Source organism: Microtus pennsylvanicus, chromosome 7 (genome assembly GCF_037038515.1).
Source record: "Microtus pennsylvanicus isolate mMicPen1 chromosome 7, mMicPen1.hap1, whole genome shotgun sequence".
Lineage (NCBI taxonomy): Eukaryota > Metazoa > Chordata > Mammalia > Rodentia > Cricetidae > Microtus > Microtus pennsylvanicus.
The window spans coordinates 69,469,065-69,492,437 of NC_134585.1; the positions used below are offsets into that span (position 1 = coordinate 69,469,065).

Below are 23,373 nucleotides of genomic sequence, written 5' to 3' on the forward strand. Positions count from 1 at the left end.
AGACGGGATGCACACATACATATGACTCAGCTCAGCGCCTCTATAATCCAGGAGCCAAACTCAGGGAGTGGTGCTGCTGACTTTCAGGATGGTCTTCTCACATCAATTAGTGCGCTTGTGACAGTGTCCCATGGAGGTGTGCAGGCCCTCCTGATCCAGACAGCCTCTCACTGAGACTTCCCTCTTATGTGATTCTAGACTGTGTCAACTTGGCAATTAAAAACTACCTGTCACAGCTATCTACAGAGGTCAACCAAATTCACAGATCGTGTCTTTCTGAAGGTACATGGTTCGGCATCATAGTCCTTAGCTTTGTAAACACCAGATACCTATTGGTTCAACAGTATGCAGAGCTGTTTCATTTTCCAGATCTGGCTTCCGAACCTTCGAGCAACACTGGTTGAATCAGAGGCTAATATGCACTCAGTTAGCCATGTGTACGCAATGCTAGAATAAAACACGTGTGTTGAGTGAGCGGTTTACTGTCGACTCTGCAGAAAAATGTTTGTTTGAAGACAAAGGGCAAAGTATGCCTGGCAGGTGGCATCGTAGTGGTGGTGGCATCACCGTGCCACCTACCTGCCGTACTTGCTGTGCTGTTTAGTCTTCAGAGGAATGAGTGGATTGATGTGGGCTTGCCTGCAGTGCGTGATTTTGAGCTCGGTTAGCACATGGTAAAACTTTAGTGTGTGTGTCCTCGTGTGTGTTGTTGTGTTCTCTTGTTGATACCACCGAGCTAAGTCTGACTGTAGCCAGCTTTCTTTTGGGCCACCAACCAGCTTCTAAATCATGACACGGAGAACTAGTACTAGTTTTGAATGCTTTGCCTTAGCTCTCTTATTTTAATCCATTTCTCTTTACATTTTTGACTTGAAGGTTTTTTTTCCCCTGTTGTTGTTGTTGTTTTGTTTTTCGACATAAAATTTCTTTGTAGCTTTGGAACTAGCTCTTGTAGACCAGACTGGCCTCAAACTTATAGAGATCCACCTGCCTCTGCCTCCCAGAGTACAGGGATTAAAGGCGTGCACCATCACCATCTGGCATGTTTTGGGGGAATTTTTACCTTTCTTTCTTTTTATGTATCTTATTTTCATTGCTTCTTGTGTCTGACTGGTGGCTGCCTGGCTTCTGACTAAAGTGTCCCCCCCCCTCTCTCTCTGTCTCTCTGTCTCTCTCTCTCTAGTTCTCCTACTTATTCTCTCTGCTTGCCAGCCCCTCCTATCCCTCTCCTGCCTAGCTATTGACTGTTCATCTTTTTAATTAGACCAATCAAGTGTCTTTGGCAGGCAAGGTGAAACAACAACATGTTTTTTCATAATTAAACAAATGCAGCAGAAACAAATGTAACACATCGTTACATAGTTAACAAAGGCAGAAGAAACGATGTAACAGCTTTACACAGTGAAAGTAACAGTCTGCAGCATAAACAAATGTAACACATCTTTGCCCAGCTAAAATAACATTTTACAACACCGGACTTTCCTACCTTAGGGACTTGACCCTTGCTATGAACACTCCTATTGCTGGCCAGTGCTGAAGACAGACTGACCTAATCTTTCTCATTGGGCACTCTTTTTGGAACTGTGCTCTAGTAGCTGAGAATTCTTTCTTGCCCAGGGACATGTAGTGACTGACAAGGACAGGCTGGAAGGCACAGTGTCAGGGTTCTGGAAAGCTGCTCAGTCACTGACTAGCATTCGGGTTCTCTCGCCACCATTTATGGCTTCCTGCCTTGTGGGGAGCTCGTCTGGTCATCCTATGGTAACTTTCAGAAGAGAACTTGGGCTTTGGAGAGTCTATCCCTAACTTCAGTTAAAATGAATGTGTAAGATTCTTAATCACCTTGCCCTAGATCTCCAGCAAGAAAACAAAGCTTGGCAGGAGATGGGAATGTGTCTAGGGTTCCTATCAAGAATGCATTCATGTGTACGTAGGACACTTGCACCTCTAGAGCTTGCACAGACCTCTCTGCCTGCTGTATGTAGCAGCCTGTGCTGCGAGTCCTCACTGTCTGCAACCCCAGCTGTCTCCTCAGTGGCTGAGCCCCTGGACCACGCCATAAGCTGCAGCTGCAGAGACCTCAGCCAGAGGGACTTGGGCACATTTGCAGAAGCTATGGACTGATAAGTAACTGATAACTTACTTGGATGCTGATTTATTTTTATTTTTGCCAGTGTGGTATTTTTAAAGGACTGGGTATAACGGTTTAAACTGGAAAAAAAATCAGAAAATTCCTACAAACCTCTGAATATCCAGTTTCTCTGGCTAAGCAGGGTTCGTGTTCCCACAGGGCATGTGTTACTGGAGAGGTCTAAATGGGGCACACGCCTTCCAGTTACCCTCCTTGCCCTTCCCTCATTTGGTTGCGTTGCTGCTTAGGATTAGTGCCTTGCAAAACCACTCTTGGTGTGTTGCAAAAGAAAAACAAGCAGGCAAAGCCAGTCCCAGGACAGGGCTGGACTCTTTCGAATGGGTCGTGGTGTCCCTGGGGTATTCCTTCTTTGGAACTGCCCCAGGTTCTTTTCTTTCTGACCTCATTCTTTGGTATTGCCATCTTTGAGTTTGTTCTTCCAGCTTCTGGTCCCAGTGGGTCTGCAGTGTTGTTGAATAAGGAGTGAAGAGTCTGGGATCACATGATATGATTTTAGCAATCCCCTGCCTCAGTCTTTCAAGTGCTGAGATTAGTCATGAGTGACTATGCCTGGCAAGACTTGGTTTTGGATTTCAGCTGCACTGATTTTAATTCCCTTATTTGTAAAATGGGGTTGATAACAGGCCTCACAGGCAGTCCATGTGGTGGGTGGAATTTTGTCTACAAAGCATCAAATTACTGTGCTCCATCTCTTCTTTAAGACTGAGATTAAAAAAAAAAAAGACTGAGATCAAGGCCAGATGCGATTTCTTGACTGCCTTCTGGCCACTCACACCTTTTTGACTCTGAGAATAAAGTCAACTCCTATGGTTTCAACCCTGAAGCTTCCAGCCCTTCTCACTGTGTGCTCTTGCTTGGTAGATCCAACTGTCCCTTAGTTACTCCCATCTGAGAATAATGGAGGCAGGTGGGCATGCTGTGTGTTAGGTAATTCCATGGAAGGCACGCTCCATATCAAACCTTCCACAACTGCGCCTTGTTTCCTGAAGGAGAAGACTCCACTTTCGCACAGTCTGTTGGAATTTGATCTGAGCTCATGCCTTTCCTATTCACGTGTCTCTACAGAAATAGGACCACGGACCAAAGCTGGAAAGTCGTCGATAGAAAAAATTGGTACTGCAAGAGGGACTCTTCGTCTGAGATCCAAGGGTCCTGCTACAGTGGAAGAGCTGGTATGTCATGTTGAGTGAGTTCCGTTTGCACACATGCAGTTATGCACACATACAGTTATGCAATTCTGTTTGCACATGTACAGTTATTCACATATACAGTTATGCACATATACAGTTATGCACATATACAGTTAGGCACATTTATTAGAGCTAGAAATAAAACTAAGTAATCATAGTAAAATGCAAGGTTGGGTGCTTTGAATTCACCTTCTCATCAGTGTTTCCTCCTCCTGCAAACCACCGAGGTATTAAGAGGAAAATACAGCAAAGCATGGGAGAGAGACTGAGGTCTTTGGGAGTCCCCTCTTCCAGCAGGTCACTAGTCTAGACTTGCCTGTGGACATTTGAATTATCTGAGGACATGCACTTGTGAAGGCTGTTATGACAGAAGACTATATCCTAGATGTCCAGTCTCCTAAGAAAACTATTTTCGAGTCATGTCTGACTCTGCTCTTTCATGCTCTGCACTCCTGCCAGGGACACCTTGGGGATCCAGCTCTGCACAATTTCAGACTCCTACAACCTCCCCCTGCATGCACTGGGACTCCAGGCACCTTCTCCAACCCTGGAGGCTGCTGGACCATTTCCTGTTCTCCTCCCTTTCCTTCTGTGCTGGGTACAGCAGCCAGGATTATCCTCTAGAGATGCAAGTTGGGGGAGGTGGGGGTTTCCTGTGTCCCGAGAATGAAAGCTGTGGCCTGACCCCACATTTCTGGTCATTACCACCACCTTCTGCCACCCCCTCTGCCACCACCACCATCTGCCACTCCCTCAGCCACCCCCACCTTCTGCCACTCCCTCAGCCACCCCCACCTTCTGCCACCCCCACCTTCTGCCATCCCCTCTGCTGAGGATGAGCAGCCAGGTTCTGCTCATCCTCAGCAGCTCCCAGTGTTTCCTTTGCTCAGGGTGTTAGGGCTGCTGTTACCACCGCCCCCTTCCTGGTGTGCTCTCACCTTCTTCATTTTTCTGCCTGTGTATCTCCTTACCCACACAGTCTTTTCAGAATATCTGGTGCAAGGTGCAATTCTCTGCCTTGAGCTCTTCTTAACCTTAATTTTCCTCAATGCACCAAATATGGCTGACTCATATCTTTATTTTATTTAATTTCATCTGTTGTTATTTCATAGTCTCGGTCACCCAGCCTAGAATCTCATGTACCAAAGGAACTCAAGTTTTTGCAGCATCAATGAATTAATTATGGATTTATTTTAGGTTGAGGAAAGCAAGGGCTTCACTTATTGACTGACTGTCAGGGCAAAGGTCAGTCTCCGAGTGGAAAATGCCAGAAGGTGAAGAGACAAATGGAGGGGGAAGGTGAAAGAAGAGATCAGGATGGGCAAGGGCAGGAGCAGGTCTGCCCACCCCAGTGAGGACAGTGCGCGATGAAGTTGACGCAGTGGCATCCAAGGCTTGCAGCTCCTGGGAGCAGAGCCCAGGCAGGGGCCCTCACAGCCTGTGTGTGAATGTTACCCTCAGATCCCCAGGTTTGCAGAAAGGAGAGTCAGGTGACTAGTAAGTGACTGTTTACAAAGTGATCCGGTCCCTAGAATCTGTTGAATGACAATGTCCAGGGTCAGTGATGGGCTGGTTGGTTAGAGCTGATACGTAAAGACCACTAGGTGAAGGCCATCTTTGGGGCTGTGTGAGGAGTCGCTCAGGATGCTGTGTGTTTTGAGGAACCTTGAGGAGGATGGTGAGTCAGGGACCCAGTCCCTCATGCTGGAGAAAGGATGGTGGCAGGGGCTCGCGCAGCTGCTTGTGAGGCAAAAGGATATGTGTGCTGGAGCTCAGCTCCTTTCCCCCTTTTTATTCAGCCTGGTCCTCAAGGAACAGCACTGCTCACAGTTAGAGCAGACCTTCCTAATCGAGGACCTAATCTAGACCTTAATCACAGGTGCACCCAGAGATGTGTTTCCATGGAAATGCCACCTCTCATCAGGTTCACGCTTAAGATTAGCTAGCAGAGAGGCAAACACAGCTGTAAAACACGGCGGAGTCAGAGTGTTTCAAGAATGAGCGGTGCTGAATTCTGTACGTTTCAACAGGGTAGGGATATTTGGCTGAGCCTTTACTTTTTCCTCTGCTCATCTTACCCCCTGATGGATTGCTGAAGACTGTCCCTGTCTCTTCAATCGATGCATAAGCCTGCACAGAGGACATTCTGCAGGAGAATGTAAAATCAGTGGGCACAGCTTGCAGTGGGCCACTAGGAAAAGGCCCTTTTGATTCTCTGTATGAGGCTGTGAGGAAGATGAGCAGCCTTGACCGTTGTGTGGAGGAAGCAGGGCATGCTGGGCAGTTCCACATCCTGTGGGGATGACTATGTGTTAAGCACCCTGTTGTACATGAGGTGCTGCAATGAAAGGAAGGGAGCTAGGACGTCTATCTGCAATCTTTGGGGACCTAGGAAGAAACCATTCAAATGTAAGCATTAAAAATCCATCCATTTGCATAGTCTGCATAATTAATAGGTCAATTAAAACTATCTCATAATGAAAGGGAGCTAGTTTGATGCTAATATTGAATCAGTACAAATACACCCTCTCATGCGATTCACACTCACACACATGCACCCAAAAGCTCACTCATTTATGTATATACAGTTAAAAAATTATTTATTTATTTATTTATTTATTTATTTATTTATTTATTTATTATGTATACAATATTCTGTCTGTGTGTATGCCTGAAGGCCAGAAGAGGGCAGCAGACCCCATTACAGATGGTTGTGAGACACCATGTGGTTGCTGGGAATTGAACTCAGGACCTTTGGAAGAGCAGGCAACACTCTTAACCACTGAGCCATCTCTCCAGCCCTGTATATACAACTTATATAAACACATATACCCACACTTCCCACACATGTATACAGTTACACATAATGCACTGGCATTTTCTCATGTTTGCATTCACACACACGGGGGAGGTGGAGACTGGAGGCTCCTGGGACTTTGCAGCTGAATCAGTAAACTCCAGGTGCAGTGAGAGACCCTGTCTCAAAAGTATAAGGGAGAGCAATTGAGGAGAGCTCTTAATATTAGTCATACATGTGCATATACATGGAATACACACACAGACACGCAAAGACATACACACATGGACACAGACAGACAGACACACACACACACACACACACACACACACACACACACACACAGGCAAAGAGTTTGGAGATTCCCAACCTTTTAGTGGCCCATGACCCTAACTTCTAGTCGTGCAACTGTACTTTCCAGGGACTTCTTACTGAGACTGTAATATTCTCTTCTATCGACTTTATAAACTCATGTGGACTTGCCACGTGTTGCTCTGTTCACAGTGTTTCTCCCCTGCGTTCTGATGCCTCTCCAGCCCTGTAAACATGGTTCTTAAATCGCTTTCTTCTGAAGACTTTTATGGCTTCTGTACCTCTTATGCCCTTCAAACTATTGTCTAATCATTCTTTCTCCCTTTAACTGTGCTTCTCTCTCTCTCTCTCTCTCTCTCTCTCTCTATATATATATATATATATTTAGTGTTGACACTACAGCTATTTACTGTACTGATTTACATTTAGCTATAAGGTTACAAGGTATATTCCAGATATGTCCATTAGAATTAGCTAATGGACCAGCTATTTCCTGCTGTCAAGAGATTTTATTGTGTAAATGCATTATCTTGTCATTCTCTCTTTAAAGCCCTCTGAAGCCAAAGCAAAGGCGATCGAAAAGGTCGATGATCTCCTCGAACTGTACATGGGAATTCGAGATATCGACTTGGGTAAGGCCACACTGTTAACGGTAATTTCCACGTTGTTTATAGATGATAGCCAATTATATACGCTTCAGGATGAAAAGGATTGTGGAAACTAAAGAGCATAAAAACAGTAAAGATGAATGATTTTCCCAGATGACTGCTGATTTAACTTAAAATTTTAGCTAAACTGGGCGTGGTGGCACGTTCCTTTAACCCTAGCATTCCAGAGGCAGAGGCAGGAGAATCTCTGTGAGTTCAAGGGCAGCCTGGTTTACACACTGTGTTCCAGGACAGCCAGAGCTAAATAAAAATTTAATAGGATTCCTGAAATAGGAAGAAAAAGAAACAAGACTCCTGAGAAAGGACGACTCAACAGTGGGGTTTCTGGGTGCTTCCTAGCTTATTTCTCTTGTTTCTTTGTGTGTTTATTTGTTTTTTGATACAGAATTTCTTTGTTTAACAGTCCTGGATGTTCTGGAATTTGTTTTTGTAGTCCAGGGTGGCCTCAAACTCACTGAGATCCACCTGCCTCTTAAGAATGTGGCATCATGTTATCTAGACTACTTCCTGTTGTCTGGGGGCCATGGCATCTTTGGGGAATCCTGAGAAAACTGAGATATTGGTCAAGTTTAGGAAACGCTATCTCTAATATTTGTTGTCTAGTCTATGTGATGGGAAAGCACAAAGTTTATCTGTTGTCCTGACTAGAATAGTCTATGAGGCTGGACCACCTTAGTGAGCAGCCTTGAAACCATTCTGGACGTGGAACTCTGAGGAAGCTTCAACAGAGGCACTCTGAGAGGCTGGATCACCTGGGCCACCTCTTTTTACTGGTGTCTGGTCCCCTTACTCTGAAAACACAAACTTTCAAAGGTAACATACACATCTTCATTAACACAAGTATAGACTATGCATTGTACATAAAAGCCAGCCAAAGATAATTTTTTGTTTTAAGTTTGAGCTGTAAAATATATATTACCTGTCTTGTAGGTTTTCTACATTTATTTCTTTATGTCTTTAGCCAGGATTTTCAGGGGGTCTCTCCCAGTCAAACCTGATCCTCTGTCTCTCTCTCACATACACACACACACACACACACACACACACACACACACACACACAAACCCCAACTATACGGAGACTTATTATTGATTATGAAAGCTTGGCCTTAGTTTCTTAGCCTTGTTCCTAACTAGTTCTTATGCCTTAAATTAATCCGTGTTTTTAATCTGCACTCTTTTATGTCACTCTGTCCTGCCCATTCTGCTTCTTCAACACCTGGCTGGTGACTCTCCCTTTCTTCCCAGAGCTCTCTGGCCCCAGAAGTCCGTCTAGCCTCTTCCTGCCTAGCTAATGGGCTCTTTATAAACCAACCACAGTGGCACATCTCACACGGTGTAAAGGAATATTCCACAACGCATTAGGGGAACAGCTGACACATGACCTCCATAGGCATAGAAGTGGCATAAACTAAGGAAGACGAGCATCTGCAAGTTCAGCTGCCGTGGCTGACTTCGCCTGGCTTTAAGGGACCCAGGAGAAGACACACTCTCTTCTTCTATTTCTTGTTTCCCACTTTCCTTTTTGTCTACTCTGCCAGGATATTGTGACTTTAATGTATTTCTAAAGCTTTTATGTTTATACTACTTCTCTGGTTTTGTTTATGTGTTTTTGCATTATCAGGCGACCTCCTTTTGACTTTTGTTTTCTTTTATAAAGGTTTCCCTTCAACCCGCTTTTATAGCATTCTCCTTCACCCATTTTTCCTTCACCTTGGGCCTCTTCTGGCCTCCTCCTCTCCACCCTATTATTCTCTCATATTTGTTTCTACGCTAACCTTAAATAATTTTAACCTCATCTCACAGTCTATGTTGCCCTTTTCTGTTTTGTGATAATTGTTTTAATCTAAGTGCATCACTGTACCTTATTTGGTTGCTGTTGTTGCTGCTTGAATAATTTGTTTTCTCCTCTCTGAGAAATGCTGGGGCTGAACCTTAAGAGCAACTGCTCCCTAAGACCCCAGTGTAGCGGCGTAAACGAATGCAGACAGTTTGTAAAAATATATATAGTTTTAATGTAGAAATAGACTTACAGAACCACCGTTCCCGCGGAGACCAGGAAAGTAGAAGAGACAGCTCTGAGCACGCTCGCCAAATTTATAGGCAGACATTAGCCCGAGGCGAACACGCCCCCTAAGGGGCGGGACTTATCCCTACACCCCAGATGAAACTGCACACCTCTCAACACAGAAAAAACAAGAAACATAAATTGCGAGGCAATATCACTTCTCGGCTAGTCAAAAGATCATAAATCTGCAATAGTTGGATTCAAAGATACTAACTAAAATGGGTAAAATGTCAGACAAAGAATTTAAGAGCTTGTAAAAATGACCAGGGACTTCACACAAGATACATAGATACATAAAAACACATAAATGAAGTAATAAAATCAATCTTGAGTGTAGGAAAGAAAGTCAGTAAAATGGAAAGGAAATTCAACAAGAAAATTGAAGTTTTTTAAAAAAAGAAATGTCCCAGGTGCTATGATGTATGCTTTTAATGACAGCACTCAGGAGGGAGAGGCAGGTGTGTCGGGGACCAACCTCAACAAAAACACCACTTGCCAGGGTAAGGGTGTGGGGATTTAGAAAATATTAGTAAAGAATATGAAGACACGAATGAAAATAATAAAACGGATAAACATAGAATAGTATTGGGAGGGAGTTCCAGTGAGTACTGAAATTTACCCGTGCTTAATTTCCAATTGCTTTAAATACCCCTGACCCCAAGAGGTAGGAGTAAGACAAAAAACCTGCATCAACACGTTACAAGGCAATGAATAAACCAATTGAAGGTCGCAGGCTACATTCTGTTGCTAGAACAAAACAAGTTTTGCTCATACCACAGACCAAAACATTCTGTAGGCAAATCACTCCCTGGGTAGAATCCCAAGTTATCTCCATAAAGGAACTGGAACTTAGTTGGATCCTTAGACTTTTGTTTGACGTAGGAACACGTCTACTTCTCTATTCCTGAAGTAGAAAGTCTGGCTATTAGCCACACCTGTTGACAATAACCTTGAGAGCAGAACTCTCTGGTCTAAATCTAGGTGGGACCTTTGTTTGAGGTGAACACCTGTTCACAATAACCTTGAAGGAACTAGAGGTAAGTTCCCACTCTCTGGTGACCTTTGGTCAACAGGAAATAGGCTCACATTTTCTGGCCTCCACACAGGTGGATCTCTGTGAGTTCCAGGACAGCCATGGTTACACAGTGAGACCCTGTCTCAAAAACCCTACAAAACAAAGAAAAAAATATTGGAAATGAAAAATTAAATGAATCATAAACAAAATAACCACAAAATAAATAAAACAATTACAGCAACAAAACTGAGAAAAACCACAGTGGACAGCATCACCAATATACTACATCAAACAAGAGAAAGACTGTCTTGACCAGAAGACTAGGTCAACACATCCCACTTAGACACCAGTGAAGAAGAGAACTGAATACTCCAGCCCACAGATTTCCAAGATCTCTGGACCAAACTGATAATCCATGGGACAGACAAAGGAACTGAGATAAAGCTTAAGGAACAGAAAAATTCTAGCTAATATAAGAGAAAATTCCCAAAATCCGGGGAACGAAATGAACACCCCAACAGAGTAGAACCCCAGATCGGCATGAACAGAGAAGAAAAGGGTAGAACTAAGATGATCCTGTGCACATACAACCAGGGTCACCTCATCTTCAGAACCCATCTTTGGGGAGAGTTCTGGGATTTGGATAAATGACTCAGTCTTGTCAGAGTAATTCAGCTGCATGGGAATGAGAATAAAAGAGTTTAGAGAGGACAATGACCGTAAACACAGGGACCAGACAGTGTTTGTTGGAAAATGATACAATCCATCAGTCCAGCTGAGAAGCTACACATGATGACAGACAGGGTGAGATTCGGGATTCAAATCCATTCCTGCATCATGAGCTAGAATTTGGGAGAAATAAACTTTCAAGGTAGGACCTTAGGGCTGTCTTTAACATCAGAACTTTTCATAGTTATCCAAACCAGAACTAGTTATTATTAAAATACAGGTATGGGGGCTAGAGAGATGGTCCAGCAGTTAAGATTGCTCGCTGCAGCCGGGCGGTGGTGGCGCACGCCTTTAATCCCAGCACTCGGGAGGCAGAGGCAGGCGGATCTCTGTGAGTTCGAGACCAGCCTGGTCTACAAGAGCTAGTTCCAGGACAGGCTCCAAAACCACAGAGAAACCCTGTCTCGAAAAACCACACAAAAAAAAAAAAGATTGCTTGCTGCTCTTCCAGAGGATGCGAGTTCAGTTCCCAGTCCCCACGGTGGGTGCCTCGGAACCACTGTGACTCTAGCTCCAGAGGGTCTGACGCTCTCTTCTGTCCTTCATGAGCACCACACTTACACGTTTACACCCTGCACTCACCACATAGACAGACATATTCAAATAAATAGAGATAAAATAAATCCGATGCTCATGGAAGCCCAAGGAGGCCATGACATCTCCTGGTTGTGAGTTGTTGCGTGAGTGCTGGGAATTGAGCCCGAGTGCTCTTCACCACCGAGCCATCTCTCCAGCCCCCACAAACAAATCTTTAAGCATTGACTTTATTTATGTATATGAGTGTTTTGCCTGCATGTATTTGTGTGCACCGTGTGCAAACCTGATGCCCTCAGAGGTCAGAAGAGGGCGTGAGATGCCCTGGAACTGGAATTATGGATGATTGTGAGCTACCTTGTGAAAGCTGGGTTTTGAACCTGTGTCTTCTGCCAGAATAAGTGTTCACAATAGATGAACCATCTCTCAAGCCCCTAAATATTAAATCTTAAAAAAAAATTACAGACACAGCTGGGTGGTGGTGGTGCACTCCTTCAATCCCAGCACTCGGGAGGCAGAGGCTGGTGGATCTCTGTGAATTTGAGGCCAGCCTGGTCTACAAGAGCTAGTTTCAGGACAACCAGGACTGTTACACAGAGAAACCCTGTCTTGGAAAACCAAGAAAAACAAAGCCCTTCCCCCAAGCCCCAGATATATTACGGCAGAATGATGGATAATAGAGCAAGTGATTATAAACTAATCTAAGACACAAGTCTTTAAAGATGAATTTTCTGGTTGATGAGATGGCCCAGCAGGTAAAACCATGCCCACCAGGCCAGGTGACCCAAGTGTGGTCCTAGGGATCCATGTGGTGGAAGGAGAATGCTGCCTCCTGCAAGCTGAAGTTGTCCTCTGGCCGTGAGGTCCACACTGTGGTGTACCAGACTTCCCTTCCTCAAATGCATGTGCACACACACACACACACACACACACACACACACACACACACACACTATATATATAATTTTAAAAAGAACCTAATAAAAAATAATGAATTTTATCTTGTTCTCAGAAATCTAGACCATTACATATTCTAAAAATTTCATTGAAATCACCCAGTGGTCCCTTGTCAGTTTAGTTAAATATCTGTAGCAAATTCCTTCAATTGACATGAAGCCATTGCCATCAAACATGATTATTAGTGAGATCAGTCACTTAGGGAGGCAAAGTGTGAGGGAAATAATTATTTGAAGAGTGTCAGCTGTTGTTATTAGGAATTTCTGTTGCTCAGATACGATTAGCATGAGATATAATCCAGAAATGTGAGCCTATCTTAACAGAAAAATGGATGCCTTTATTTTTTGCATTTCCAGTATTTCTTGGTTTTCAGGAATGTCCTTCCTTCCTTCCTTCCTTCCTTCCTTCCTTCCTTCCTTCCTTCCTTCCTTCCTTCCTTCCTTCCTTCCTTCCTTCCTTCCTTCCTTCCCTCCTGTCTCTCTTTCTCTGTCTCTGTCTCTCTGTATCTCTCTCTCTCTCTCTCTCTCTCTCTCTCTCTCTCTCTCTCTCTCTCTCTCTCTCTCGATACAGGGTTTCTCTGTGTTGCCATGGCTGTCCTGGAACTTGTTCTGTAAACCAGTCTGGCCTCAAACTCAGAAATCCACCTGCCTCTACCTCCTGCGTGCTGGGATTAAAAGCATGCCCCCTGCCCCCACCACCTGGCCTCAAATGAGTCTTTGTAGGAAATAACTTTGAGGATGAATGCGCTTCAGTGGTTGTGAAGTTATGTTGTGAAATGTGATTTTTTCAACCAGCTAAGCTCACATGGAGTACCATGGGATGCTATTTGTAAAGGAATAAGTGCCAGAAAGCTGTGGAGTCCCCTGGAGTGAGCTAACATAAGGATACATTGTCATACTTTCAATTGGAAGCTTTAGGCAACAGTGTTACTACATTGTTTTCTGATACCAATGCAGGATTTTGGAACTATCTATGGGAATGCCAGAATTTTTTTTCAAGGCAGGGTTTCTCTGTAGCTTTAGAGCCTGTCCTGGAACTAGCTCTTGTAGTCCAGGCTGGACTCGAATTCACAGAAATACACTCTGCCTCTGCCTCCCAAGTGCTGGGATTAAAGGCGTGCACCACCACCACCACCTGGTGGCAGTTTCAGAATTTAAAAAATTATCCCATTGGGGGCTGGAGAGATGGCTCAGAGGTTAAGAGCATTGCCTGCTCTTTTAAAGGTCCTGAGTTCAATTCCCAGCAACCACATGGTGTCTCACAACCATCTGTAATGAGGTCTGGTGCCCTCTTCTGGCCAGCAGGTGTATACACACAGACAGAATATTGTATACATAATAAATAAATAAATATTTAAAAAAGAAATTATCCCATTAAAAACACTAGAGATGTGTGGGAAGGCAATTCACCCCCCCCCTTTTTTTTGGTTTTTTTCGAGACAGGGTTTCTCAGTGGTTTTGGAGCCTGTCCTGGAACTAGCTCTTGTAGACCAGGCTGGTCTCGAACTCACAGAGATCGGCCTGCCTCTGCCTCCCGAGTGCTGGGATTAAAGGCGTGCACCACCACCGCCCGGCTTGGGAAGGCAATTCAAATGGTAGTTTCTAAGTTGTTTTTCCCACAGTATCTTATGGCTGGTTAGAAAGCTATATACTAATGATGTTACATAGGGAGGAACCTATATCTCTCTTGGGTTCCTTGCTTTGGTCAGTGAAGCCATGTGCACTGTGAAGAGCTCCTTCTACGTTGAGATCAATGAAATCTGGAGTAGATTTTTATTAAAAAGTGCTTTGTAGGGGCTGGAAACGACTCATTGGTTAAGAGCTCTGGCTGCTGTTTCAGAGGAGCTGGCCCACCGAGCATCTCAGTCATGTGTGACATTCTGTCACAGGGTGTACCACCCTCTTACAGCTCCACAGGCACTGCCTACATATGGTGTACAAACATACATGCTGGCAAAACACCCAAACAAAAAATAACATACATCTTTTTTAAAACGTGCATTGGAGGGCACTATGTATGCTACCTGGCATACATAAGACCCTGAGTTAGATAGAGTTCCAGTAACACATGTGCACGTGCACACACACACACCCACACACCACACCCCATATATGCAGTTGCCTTTATATACATACACATATACACACATACGTACCTATACATATATACATATAAATACACACATATAATAAAGATTTCTGTAATAGGTTAATTTTTATACCTAAAAGTTCTTTAAATATTTACAAACTTAATGGAAACTGTATATTGGTCAAAGTTTTGTGGCAGTAGGAACATAAAAATATTCTCAGAGTGGCCACAGGAGGTCAGCACTTAGCTGTACTATGTGGCATTAAAAAAAATCCTTTATGGTTGTTAGTGCTTATAAGGGGTGGAGCAAAAATGTAGGTGACCTTTAAGGGCTTCCATATCCTGGGGAAAGTCCTTTGGGAGTGTGTGCTCACGGGATGCTCTTTTCCAGACCTGGAACACAGAGTTTGAGTGTCTTCCTAGGAAGGCAGACCACACACACTATCTTAATTTTCTACCCTAACTTAGAAGGTGATCAAGAAAGACGCCACAGAACTCAGACTGTTGTGCGCTGTAAACTATTCCTTCATGGAGGGAAGCGTATACTGCGGCTGTCTGGGAGTAGGGCATGGATAGAAGGCACAAAGAGTGTTAGCCTGTGGTGAAGTCAGGGGCTGTGTGTGCTGATGTTCCTGGTGAGGGTAGCCATGGGGCTTTCTTAAACTGTGTCTTCCACCCATCAGAATGCTGGAGGGTTTGCAGAGGGGACTCAGTAAAATACTTCTCTTGGAAACACAAGTTTGATCCCCAGAGTCCATGTAAAAATGATAGGCGTGGTGGTGTGGGCTTTAAAACTTAGTGTTGGGGGAAGTGGAGACAGGAGGATTCCTGGAGCTGGCTAGACAGCCAGCAGAGTTTCCCTAGTGATCCCCAGTCCAGTAAGGAGGGCGCAGTCTCAAAAAGAGGCGAATGGCATTTCAGAGGTTTGACATCGAGGTTGTGTTCTGCTCTCTCCATGCATGTACGTACACTCCACACCAGATAAGACCAGACACAACAAAACAGCCACCAGAGAATGCTAAAGCCTCCCAAGTGATGGTCTCTCAGGTTGGGGACAGGGCGGTGGGGACAGAGTCAGTCCTCCAATGCTGACGCATGACTCTTTAACTTTGAAAAATTGTCATTGACAGCTACGACCATGTTTGAAGCCGGAAAAGACAAAAGCAACCCCGACGAATTTGCTGTGGCCCTTGATGAGACTCTGGGAGACTTTGCCTTCCCTGATGAGTTTATGTTTGACGTGTGGGGAGCCATTGGCGATGCGAAACAAGGAAGATGATGCTGTGGACGATCGTCCTGCAGAAATGACCAGAGCACTTCCGGAGGCAGCCTTCTTGGGGACTCTTAGATAACTTCATGACCTCTACTTCAGCTCCATGTGTATGAGATTCAGTCTATGAAATGTGATTTGATTTATGGATAATGTTTAATATAGTTTCCTGTGCAATATGCTTAAAATAAATTGAAGTCTGATCCATTTTAATATTTGTTCCAAAGCTTCTAAAATTGACTTTTGAAGGAGCGTTTCTACACAGGTGGACTTGACCCTATTGACATGCCTTACTTCCCACATTACATAGTTTCTTACAACAGCTTTGTGGGTATCTTTTCCTTCAATATCTTTAAAAAAAATGTGTATTTATTGTTGCTATATGTGCTTGGTTATGGGTGTACCACGTGCATGCATTGTTGAGGAGACACAGGAGGGTGCCTGTAACTGTCTATAACTCTCCGGCTGGACTTATACTCACTTGTGAGCTTTCTGAGGGTGCTGGAAACTGAACCTGGGTGGTGGGTGGTATGCCAGTGGTCTCTAGTGCCGAACCATCTCTCCAGACGCCTTTCTTCAAAATCTTAATAGATGGGAATTAGGCTCAGAGTTCGATCTACCTTGTAACATCTTCATTTTGTTATGTTACATTTAGAAGGTGAAATACAGTGTCTGCCACAGTCTAGAAGCGTGGTCTTCATCTTTAAAGGAGCAGGGAAGAGTTTGCTTTGGCTTACTGGTTCCTAGGACTCTCTTTGTAAAACAAAGGTTGATTGTTCAAATAAAAAAAATATATAAGTACTCTTAATAACAATTGGTTGGGGTTTGTGCTGTGTGCACAAATGTGTGTGTGTGTGTGTGTGTGTGTGTGTGCTGGGCTGGAGGTGAGGGGCTGTGGCAATTGGGATCTCAAGATAAAAAAGTGACAGGAAGACGCACGTGTGCTGCTTTGTTCTTTTCAGACTTTTAAAAGTATTAGTTCTGTTTGTTTGTTTGTTTTTTTTTTTGTCTATAGCTTCTTTCCTGCTAACTTTTCTAAGGCCTCCAGGCCAGGATTTATATTTGTAGAATTTTTATTTTGAAACATGTTTGCTCAGAAAATAACTATGTTTGAGATGCTGTCTTTGGCGTGTGAGTATGGGGTTTAAGCAGCAATCGCTTTCAGCCTCCTAAGCGTTGGAGGAAATGCTGTCAGAACTTGACCCCCTGGTGGAAATGCAGGAGGCGGGCAGAGTGAGGAGAAGTGCGTTAGGCTGTTATTTCAGAGTTGTAGCACCCTTGCTCTAACCCTCACTTCACTGAGAAGATTGAGGGGAAATGACAGTCTCACTCTTCTTGGCCACTGCACGGATGTAAGAGGAATGGAAATAAATGACTCCCGCACAGATCATTTAATAAGTGGAAGACAGCGTGGCCAGGCACTCTCGCGTATCTGATGGAAGATGCTGGGCATGGTGGCAGGAATCAGAAATCATAACCGGGGGGGGGGTGTGTCCTAGGAAAGCAGAAGTAATACCTTCTTCATGCGGGGTTAATGCCGAGATAATGCTGTCCTTTCGTGGCAAGACGTTCCTTCTGCTGTCACCTCCTTGGTCACAGTAGAGCAATGCCCTGCTTGATTGTCTTTGTTACGCTGAACCCTGCCCAGGTGCTATTTAAGCCATCAATGTGATGCACAAGTAGCCATAGGATGCAGACTGTTGAATTCTTCTGTGTTGTCTGAAACAGGATTCCGCTCCAGCTGTGGTCTGTGGGTAGACCTCCAAGGTGCCTAGATGGTCTTCAGCACAAAAAGAGAGCTGATGTTTCAGGATAGGAAGTTAGTAGATGAAGTAGGAGGCCCACAGAAGCATTGCAGTTTAAACAATAACAAAAATGTAGTTTTTTTTTTTTTTTGGTCACTAGATGCTAGATTTGAAATGTTTATTGCATAGTTTTATCATCATTGTGTTTTTTGGTGTGTCAGTGTGAGTGTGTGTCTGAAGCACAGGTATATGGCTGGGTTGTGTGTGTCAGCATGAGTGTGTGTGTGTATGAGAGAATTACTGTGGGGCTTTGCACCTTTTGGCAACACTCAGTGCAGAATTACTCTGAGCAGCTATCTATTTGTGTGTGGGGTACTGTTTAGCCAGACACAGAGGGCCTGGGGGCCAACAGGCCCTCACTGGCCTAAACCAGACTAAACCGGCTATGTGAGCAAGTGGTAAGGTAACTTCCCCAAAATGAGCCAACCTAGGTCTATCAAGGGGCCCAGCAACAGCGCGGAACCACAATACAAGAGGTCCTGAATCCGTCCCCAGCCGCCATGAAAGATCCTCGTGCTGGTGCGGCTGCTTCCCTGAGCGGGTGGAGGGTATATAAGGCTTCCCCTCTGCTGAATAAACTGGATCTTGTATTTCATAGTCTATCCATTGCCGTAGCAAGTTCTTGCTAGTGTGACTTCAAAAAGAAGATTAAGAAAATGAAGGTTGGGCTGTTTCTTGGAGAATAAGGCCTGGCCGTATACATCTGACCAAGCCTTCCTGGCTAAAGTGATTTCATGGTTTAATTGATTTGAATCCAGCTGTGAGTACTTTGTTTTGGATGTAATGAACAAGGTATTTTGCTTTTGGCCGTTAATAAATAAGGGGTGTTTGAAAAAGGCTGGCTTCAATATTAAACCCCAAATGAAACTAATGAAACAAACAAACAAGCAAAAAATAAAGGAACGTTCCTCCTTCATGTAACCAAATATTCAGCGGCCGGGCGATGGTGGCGCACGCCTTTAATCCCAGCACTCGGGAGGCAGAGGCAGGCGGATCTCTGTGAGTTCGAGACCAGCCTGGTCTACAGAGCTAGTTCCAGGACAGGCTCCAAAGCCACAGAGAAACCCTGTCTCGAAAAACCAAAAAACAAAAAGCAAAAACCAAATATTCAGCGTGTCAGGGGATGTACTTATTACTTCCACTTTAACTGAGGTCCTGGATCGGGAAGGCGGACCGCGCTGGAGTCAGTGGATTTAACTGGTCATTCTAAAGTTCTATGGAATATGACCATATTGCTCCTTTAGTTTTCTTGATTAAACATGACCAGTCAGTTTGGATTAGTCTTTTCAGGTGAACTAACCCGGGGCTGGAGAGATAGCTCAGCGGCTAAGAACACTGGGCGCTGTTCCGGAGTGCCTTGGTTTGATTTGAAACACCCACAGGGTGGGTCATGACCCCGTGGAGCTCCAACTGTGGAGGATCCGACGCCCTTTCCTGGCTTCTATGAGCAGCAGGCACATACGTGGCACACAGACGTACAGGCAAGCAAAACCCTCAGACGCATAAAATAATAATAATAAAAAGTTAGAGTGAGCTAACTCCCTGCCGGAGAGATTGGTCCAGGTGAGCCATATTCATTTCAAGGCACCTCTAGTTCAACCCTGTTTCTTTGTTTTCTGCCCCTCTGACCAGTAGGTGACGCTACCTGTCCAGGTTGCTGCTCCCTCGAGGCAAGTCAGGTGTGTTTGGTCTAGTCTGATTTTTAAGCATAGCCAGCTGACAGCTAAAGTGTGTCCGATACTCAGCTTCTTTTCTGAGCCGTGGGGATTGCATTTGGTGGTCTCTGGGCGTGCTGAGGCTGAACGACAAATCCTACTGAAACCAGCGCAGGTTCCAGTAGACCAGAGAGGCTCTGAGCGGTGCTGTGGGAATGACTGCGGGTCATATCCTGTGAAAATCATAGAAGACTTCATACCAAGCATAAAATTAAACAGGCACATTAAAAAAATGAGAACTGAGAAAACAGGAAATTATGGATTAAATTGTTCTTTGCACGAATAAACAAGTCACGTTTCTTTGTAGCTAATAATCAATATTCTGTAGATCTTGAAAAAAATGTTTTATCTTGATTAAGATAGAATTCCGACCGGAGGTTGATTCAGGTCTTACGGTTTCAGCTGCAGTCAGTTAAGCTTTTTATTCTTTGTGACTTCTCACGTTTAAGTAATTTCCCAGTGCTTTGGGCTGTAACACTGCTTTATCTCAGGAGTTGTTCTTTTTATGGATTGTGTTTTAATTCTCTTGTCACCTTATGCTGCCTGGGAGGTTCACTAGCTATATAGTTAAAGGCCATTTGTAAAAACACAAATTTTCATTTATTTTTTAAACTGTATGTAGCCTTGGTACCTTTGCTAATTAATTAATAATTACCTCTGCGTTTGTTTGTACGAAGTGTGCGTCTGTGCCACTGCATGCCTGTGGGGGTCAGGGAACACCTGCTGAGGTTTGGTTCTCATCTTCCTCCTTTGTTCGGAGTCAGGGTCTTTTCTTGCTTTTTGCGGATGCACTCTGAACTCCAGGCTCGCTGGTCCTTCTGGCTAGTTCTCTGTCTCCACCTTGGCATCTCACTGTTGGAGCTCTGGGATATCAGGTGTGTGTGGCTGAATCCAATGTTTTACATGGGGCCACAGGTTCTTAGACTGTGCAGTGAGCAGGCTTCTTGATCTGAAAGTTTAAAAAGTGGCATTTTTAAAAAGTGTAGTTTCTCATAATGATAACAATAAAGACCATCTACTTTATAGGGGATGCTTGTGTCTTTGTGGTACAGTGATGATCCTGTGGGGTGTTGTCTAGGAGAGACAAAACCAATCAATTCCTTCAACCGAAAGGTTTGTTCCGGGCTTTATAACTGGTCCTCACATCACAGATTCATAGGAAACAACAGAACTGTAAAAGCAAAGGGACCCAAGAGGATACTAGGTAACTTCTGGAGAACTCCATAGAAGGCCCATGGGAAAGCCCTGTCCTGAACGTCACTCACTGTGTCCAGTTTCCTCAAGTTGCTTTGATATTAGGGTTGCACAACTTTCCAGAATTTAGTCACTGGCTCCAGGAGTGGCAGGGACAATCATGCTGGTCACTCAGTTATTAGAGATTCATTGCCATTGCTGATTTGTGGTTCATTTGCTCACACTGCTGCTTGTTTTCTCTGTCCACACTGTTTTATTAGGTATGTCACTCTCTTCCTAATTGAAACCAAAAATCCCAATCAAATGTTGGACATGCATCTTAGTTGCCTGTAAGAGATTGGCTTTCTTGGTTGACAGTCACAGGGATCTATATGACTCATTTTCTATGGATCTGGAATATCCTAACAACCCTTTAGGGGCATATACTGGCTAGTTTTATGGCAACTTGACCCGAGTCAGAGTCATCAGAGAGGAGGTGGCCTCATTGAGAAAATACCTCTGTAGATCTAGCTGTAGGCAGGACTGTATTTTTTTAATTAGTGGTTTGTGCGGGAGGGTTCAGGCCACTGTGTGTGATAACAAAGGTTGTACCTCATTCTGGTGGTCCTGGGTTCTAGAAAGCAGGCTGGGAATGTCATGAGGGCAAGCCAGCAAGCAGCACTCGTCGTCCATGGCCTCTGCATTAGTTCCTGTCTCCAGGTTCCTGCCCTGCTTGAGCTCCTGTCCTCACTGCTTTTAATAGAACTGGGAGAAAATTATATCATCATTTAGGACCGGGAGAAAATTATTTCCTTTCCTCCCCACATTGCTTTGGTCAGGTGTTTCGTCACAGCAATCCTCACTCTGACTAAGACAGTTGGTACCAGGGACTGGGGAGCTGCTGTGACAGACCTGACCATGCTGTTTGCAGGAGGACTGTGGAAAGTCTTTGGAACTCTGGACTAGGAAAACTATTGGGTGTTCAAAGCTTGGTGAGCTTTTCTGTGGGAACTTGGAAGATAAGAATGTTGAGAGCAGTGCAGACAATGGAGGCCTGGCCTGAGGCAGATCTCTGTGAGTTCGAGGCCAGCCTGGTCTACAAAGTGTGTTCCAGGACAGCCAGGGCTGTTACCCAGAGAAACTCTGTCTCCCCAAAACAAACAAACAAACAAACAAAACAAAACCCAAAAAACAAACCAACCCCCAACCCTCCCCAAACACCAAAAATAAACAGATGAATGAACAAACAAAACCCAAACCCAAAACCCAAAACAAATTTTTTCCAGTTTATTTATTTATTTATTTATTATTTATTTATTTATTAAATATTTCTGCCTCCTTCCCGCTACCGCCTCCCATTCCCCCCCCCAATCAAGTCCCCCTCCCTCATCAGCCCAAAGAGCCATCAGGGTTCCCTGACATGTGGGAAGTCCAAGGACCACCCACTTTCATCCAGGTCTAGTAAGGTGAGCATCCAAACTGCCTAGGCTCCCCCAAAGCCAGTACGTGCAGTAGGATCAAAAACCCATCGCCATTGTTCTTGAGTTCTCAGTAGTCCTCATTGTCTGCTATGTTCACCGAGTCCAGTTTTATCCCAGGCTTTTTCAGACCCAGGCCAGCTGGCCTTGGTGAGTTCCCGATAGAACATCCCCATTGTCTCAGTGTGTGGGTGCACCCTTCGCGGTCCTGAGTTCCTTGCTCGTGTTCTCTCTCCTTCTGCTTCTGATTTGGACCTTGAGATTTCTGTCCGGTGCTCTAATGTGGGTCTCTGTCTCCTTTCATTGCCTGATGAAGGTTATTATTCAGGAGGATGCCTATATGTTTTTCTTTGGGTTCACCTTCTTATTTAGCTTCTCTAGGAATGCAAACTTGTGCAACCACTTTGGAAAGCAGTGTGGTGGTTTCTCAGGAAATTCAGGATCAACCTACCCCTGGACCCAGCAATACCACTCTTGGGAATATACCCAAGAGAGGCCCTATCATACAACAAAAGTATATGCTCAACTATGTTCATAGCAGCATTGTTTGTAATAGCCAGAACCTGGAAACAACCTAGATGCCCTTCAATGGAAGAATGGATGAAGAAAGAATGGAATATATACATATTAGAGTACTACTCAGCAGTAAAAAACAACGACTTCTTGAATTTTGCATACAAATGGATGGAAATAGAAAACACTATCCTGAGTGAGGTAAGCCAGACCCAAAAAGAGGAACATGGGATGTACTCACTCATATTTGGTTTCTAGCCATAAATAAAGGACATTGAGCCTATAATTCGTGATCCTAGAGAAGCTAAATAAGAAGGTGAACCCAAAACAAAATTACAAAGAGACTTTCAGGGCTGTTTGTTATTTTGAGTTGAGAGTCTGTGGTTCTGGTTGTCCTAGGGTGGAAGAATCAACTGTGATTAACAAGAGACCAGAACCGGAACCACTGAACTAAAACTCGTGCTTTACTGGACACCTACTATTGCTCAGCTGGAGCTAAGAAATTAGCTCTGACTAAGAAGAGACCAGCATCACTGAGGTGACATCTTCCGGGAAGTGTTTCCATAGAGTCTGCACCACAGAAGCTGTGTTCTAGAGGCAGCCTAGGTTATAAGAGTCACCAGGTAGTACTGGTTTGAAGGCTTGAAGGGGTCATGGAGAGCAGCTGAGGCTTAGCACTGTGAGAGGCCAGGAGAGGCTGATGGAGAAGGTGCAGCTATGGTAGTAGTTGAAGGGCCAGGACTGAAGGGGTCATGGGGAGAAGCTGAGACTTAGCACCATGAAGAGAGCACAGGAGATGCTATTGGTGAGAGTGCAGCCCAGTAGCAGACGATCCCAACATTTTGGAGACTCCAGTACCATGGGACAATCACTAGGAGAGACAGCAGTACAGGAACGGAACCTGTTGGGG

The 23,373-nt window shown here is 44.4% G+C and overlaps 1 protein-coding gene across 1 annotated transcript in view; it reads left to right on the plus strand.

The window, feature by feature from the left end:
• Gipc2 (GIPC PDZ domain containing family member 2) overlaps positions 1–16,587 on the plus strand; it is a 59,751-nt gene extending 43,164 nt beyond the window's left edge. Inside the window, exons 4-6 of the mRNA XM_075981087.1 lie at positions 3,218–3,324; positions 7,002–7,083; positions 15,640–16,587. Coding sequence (XP_075837202.1) covers positions 3,218–3,324; positions 7,002–7,083; positions 15,640–15,788 — 338 coding nt within the window. The 3' untranslated portion in view covers positions 15,789–16,587. The remainder of the gene's footprint in view (positions 1–3,217; positions 3,325–7,001; positions 7,084–15,639) is intronic.
• Positions 16,588–23,373: the final 6,786 nt, after the last annotated feature.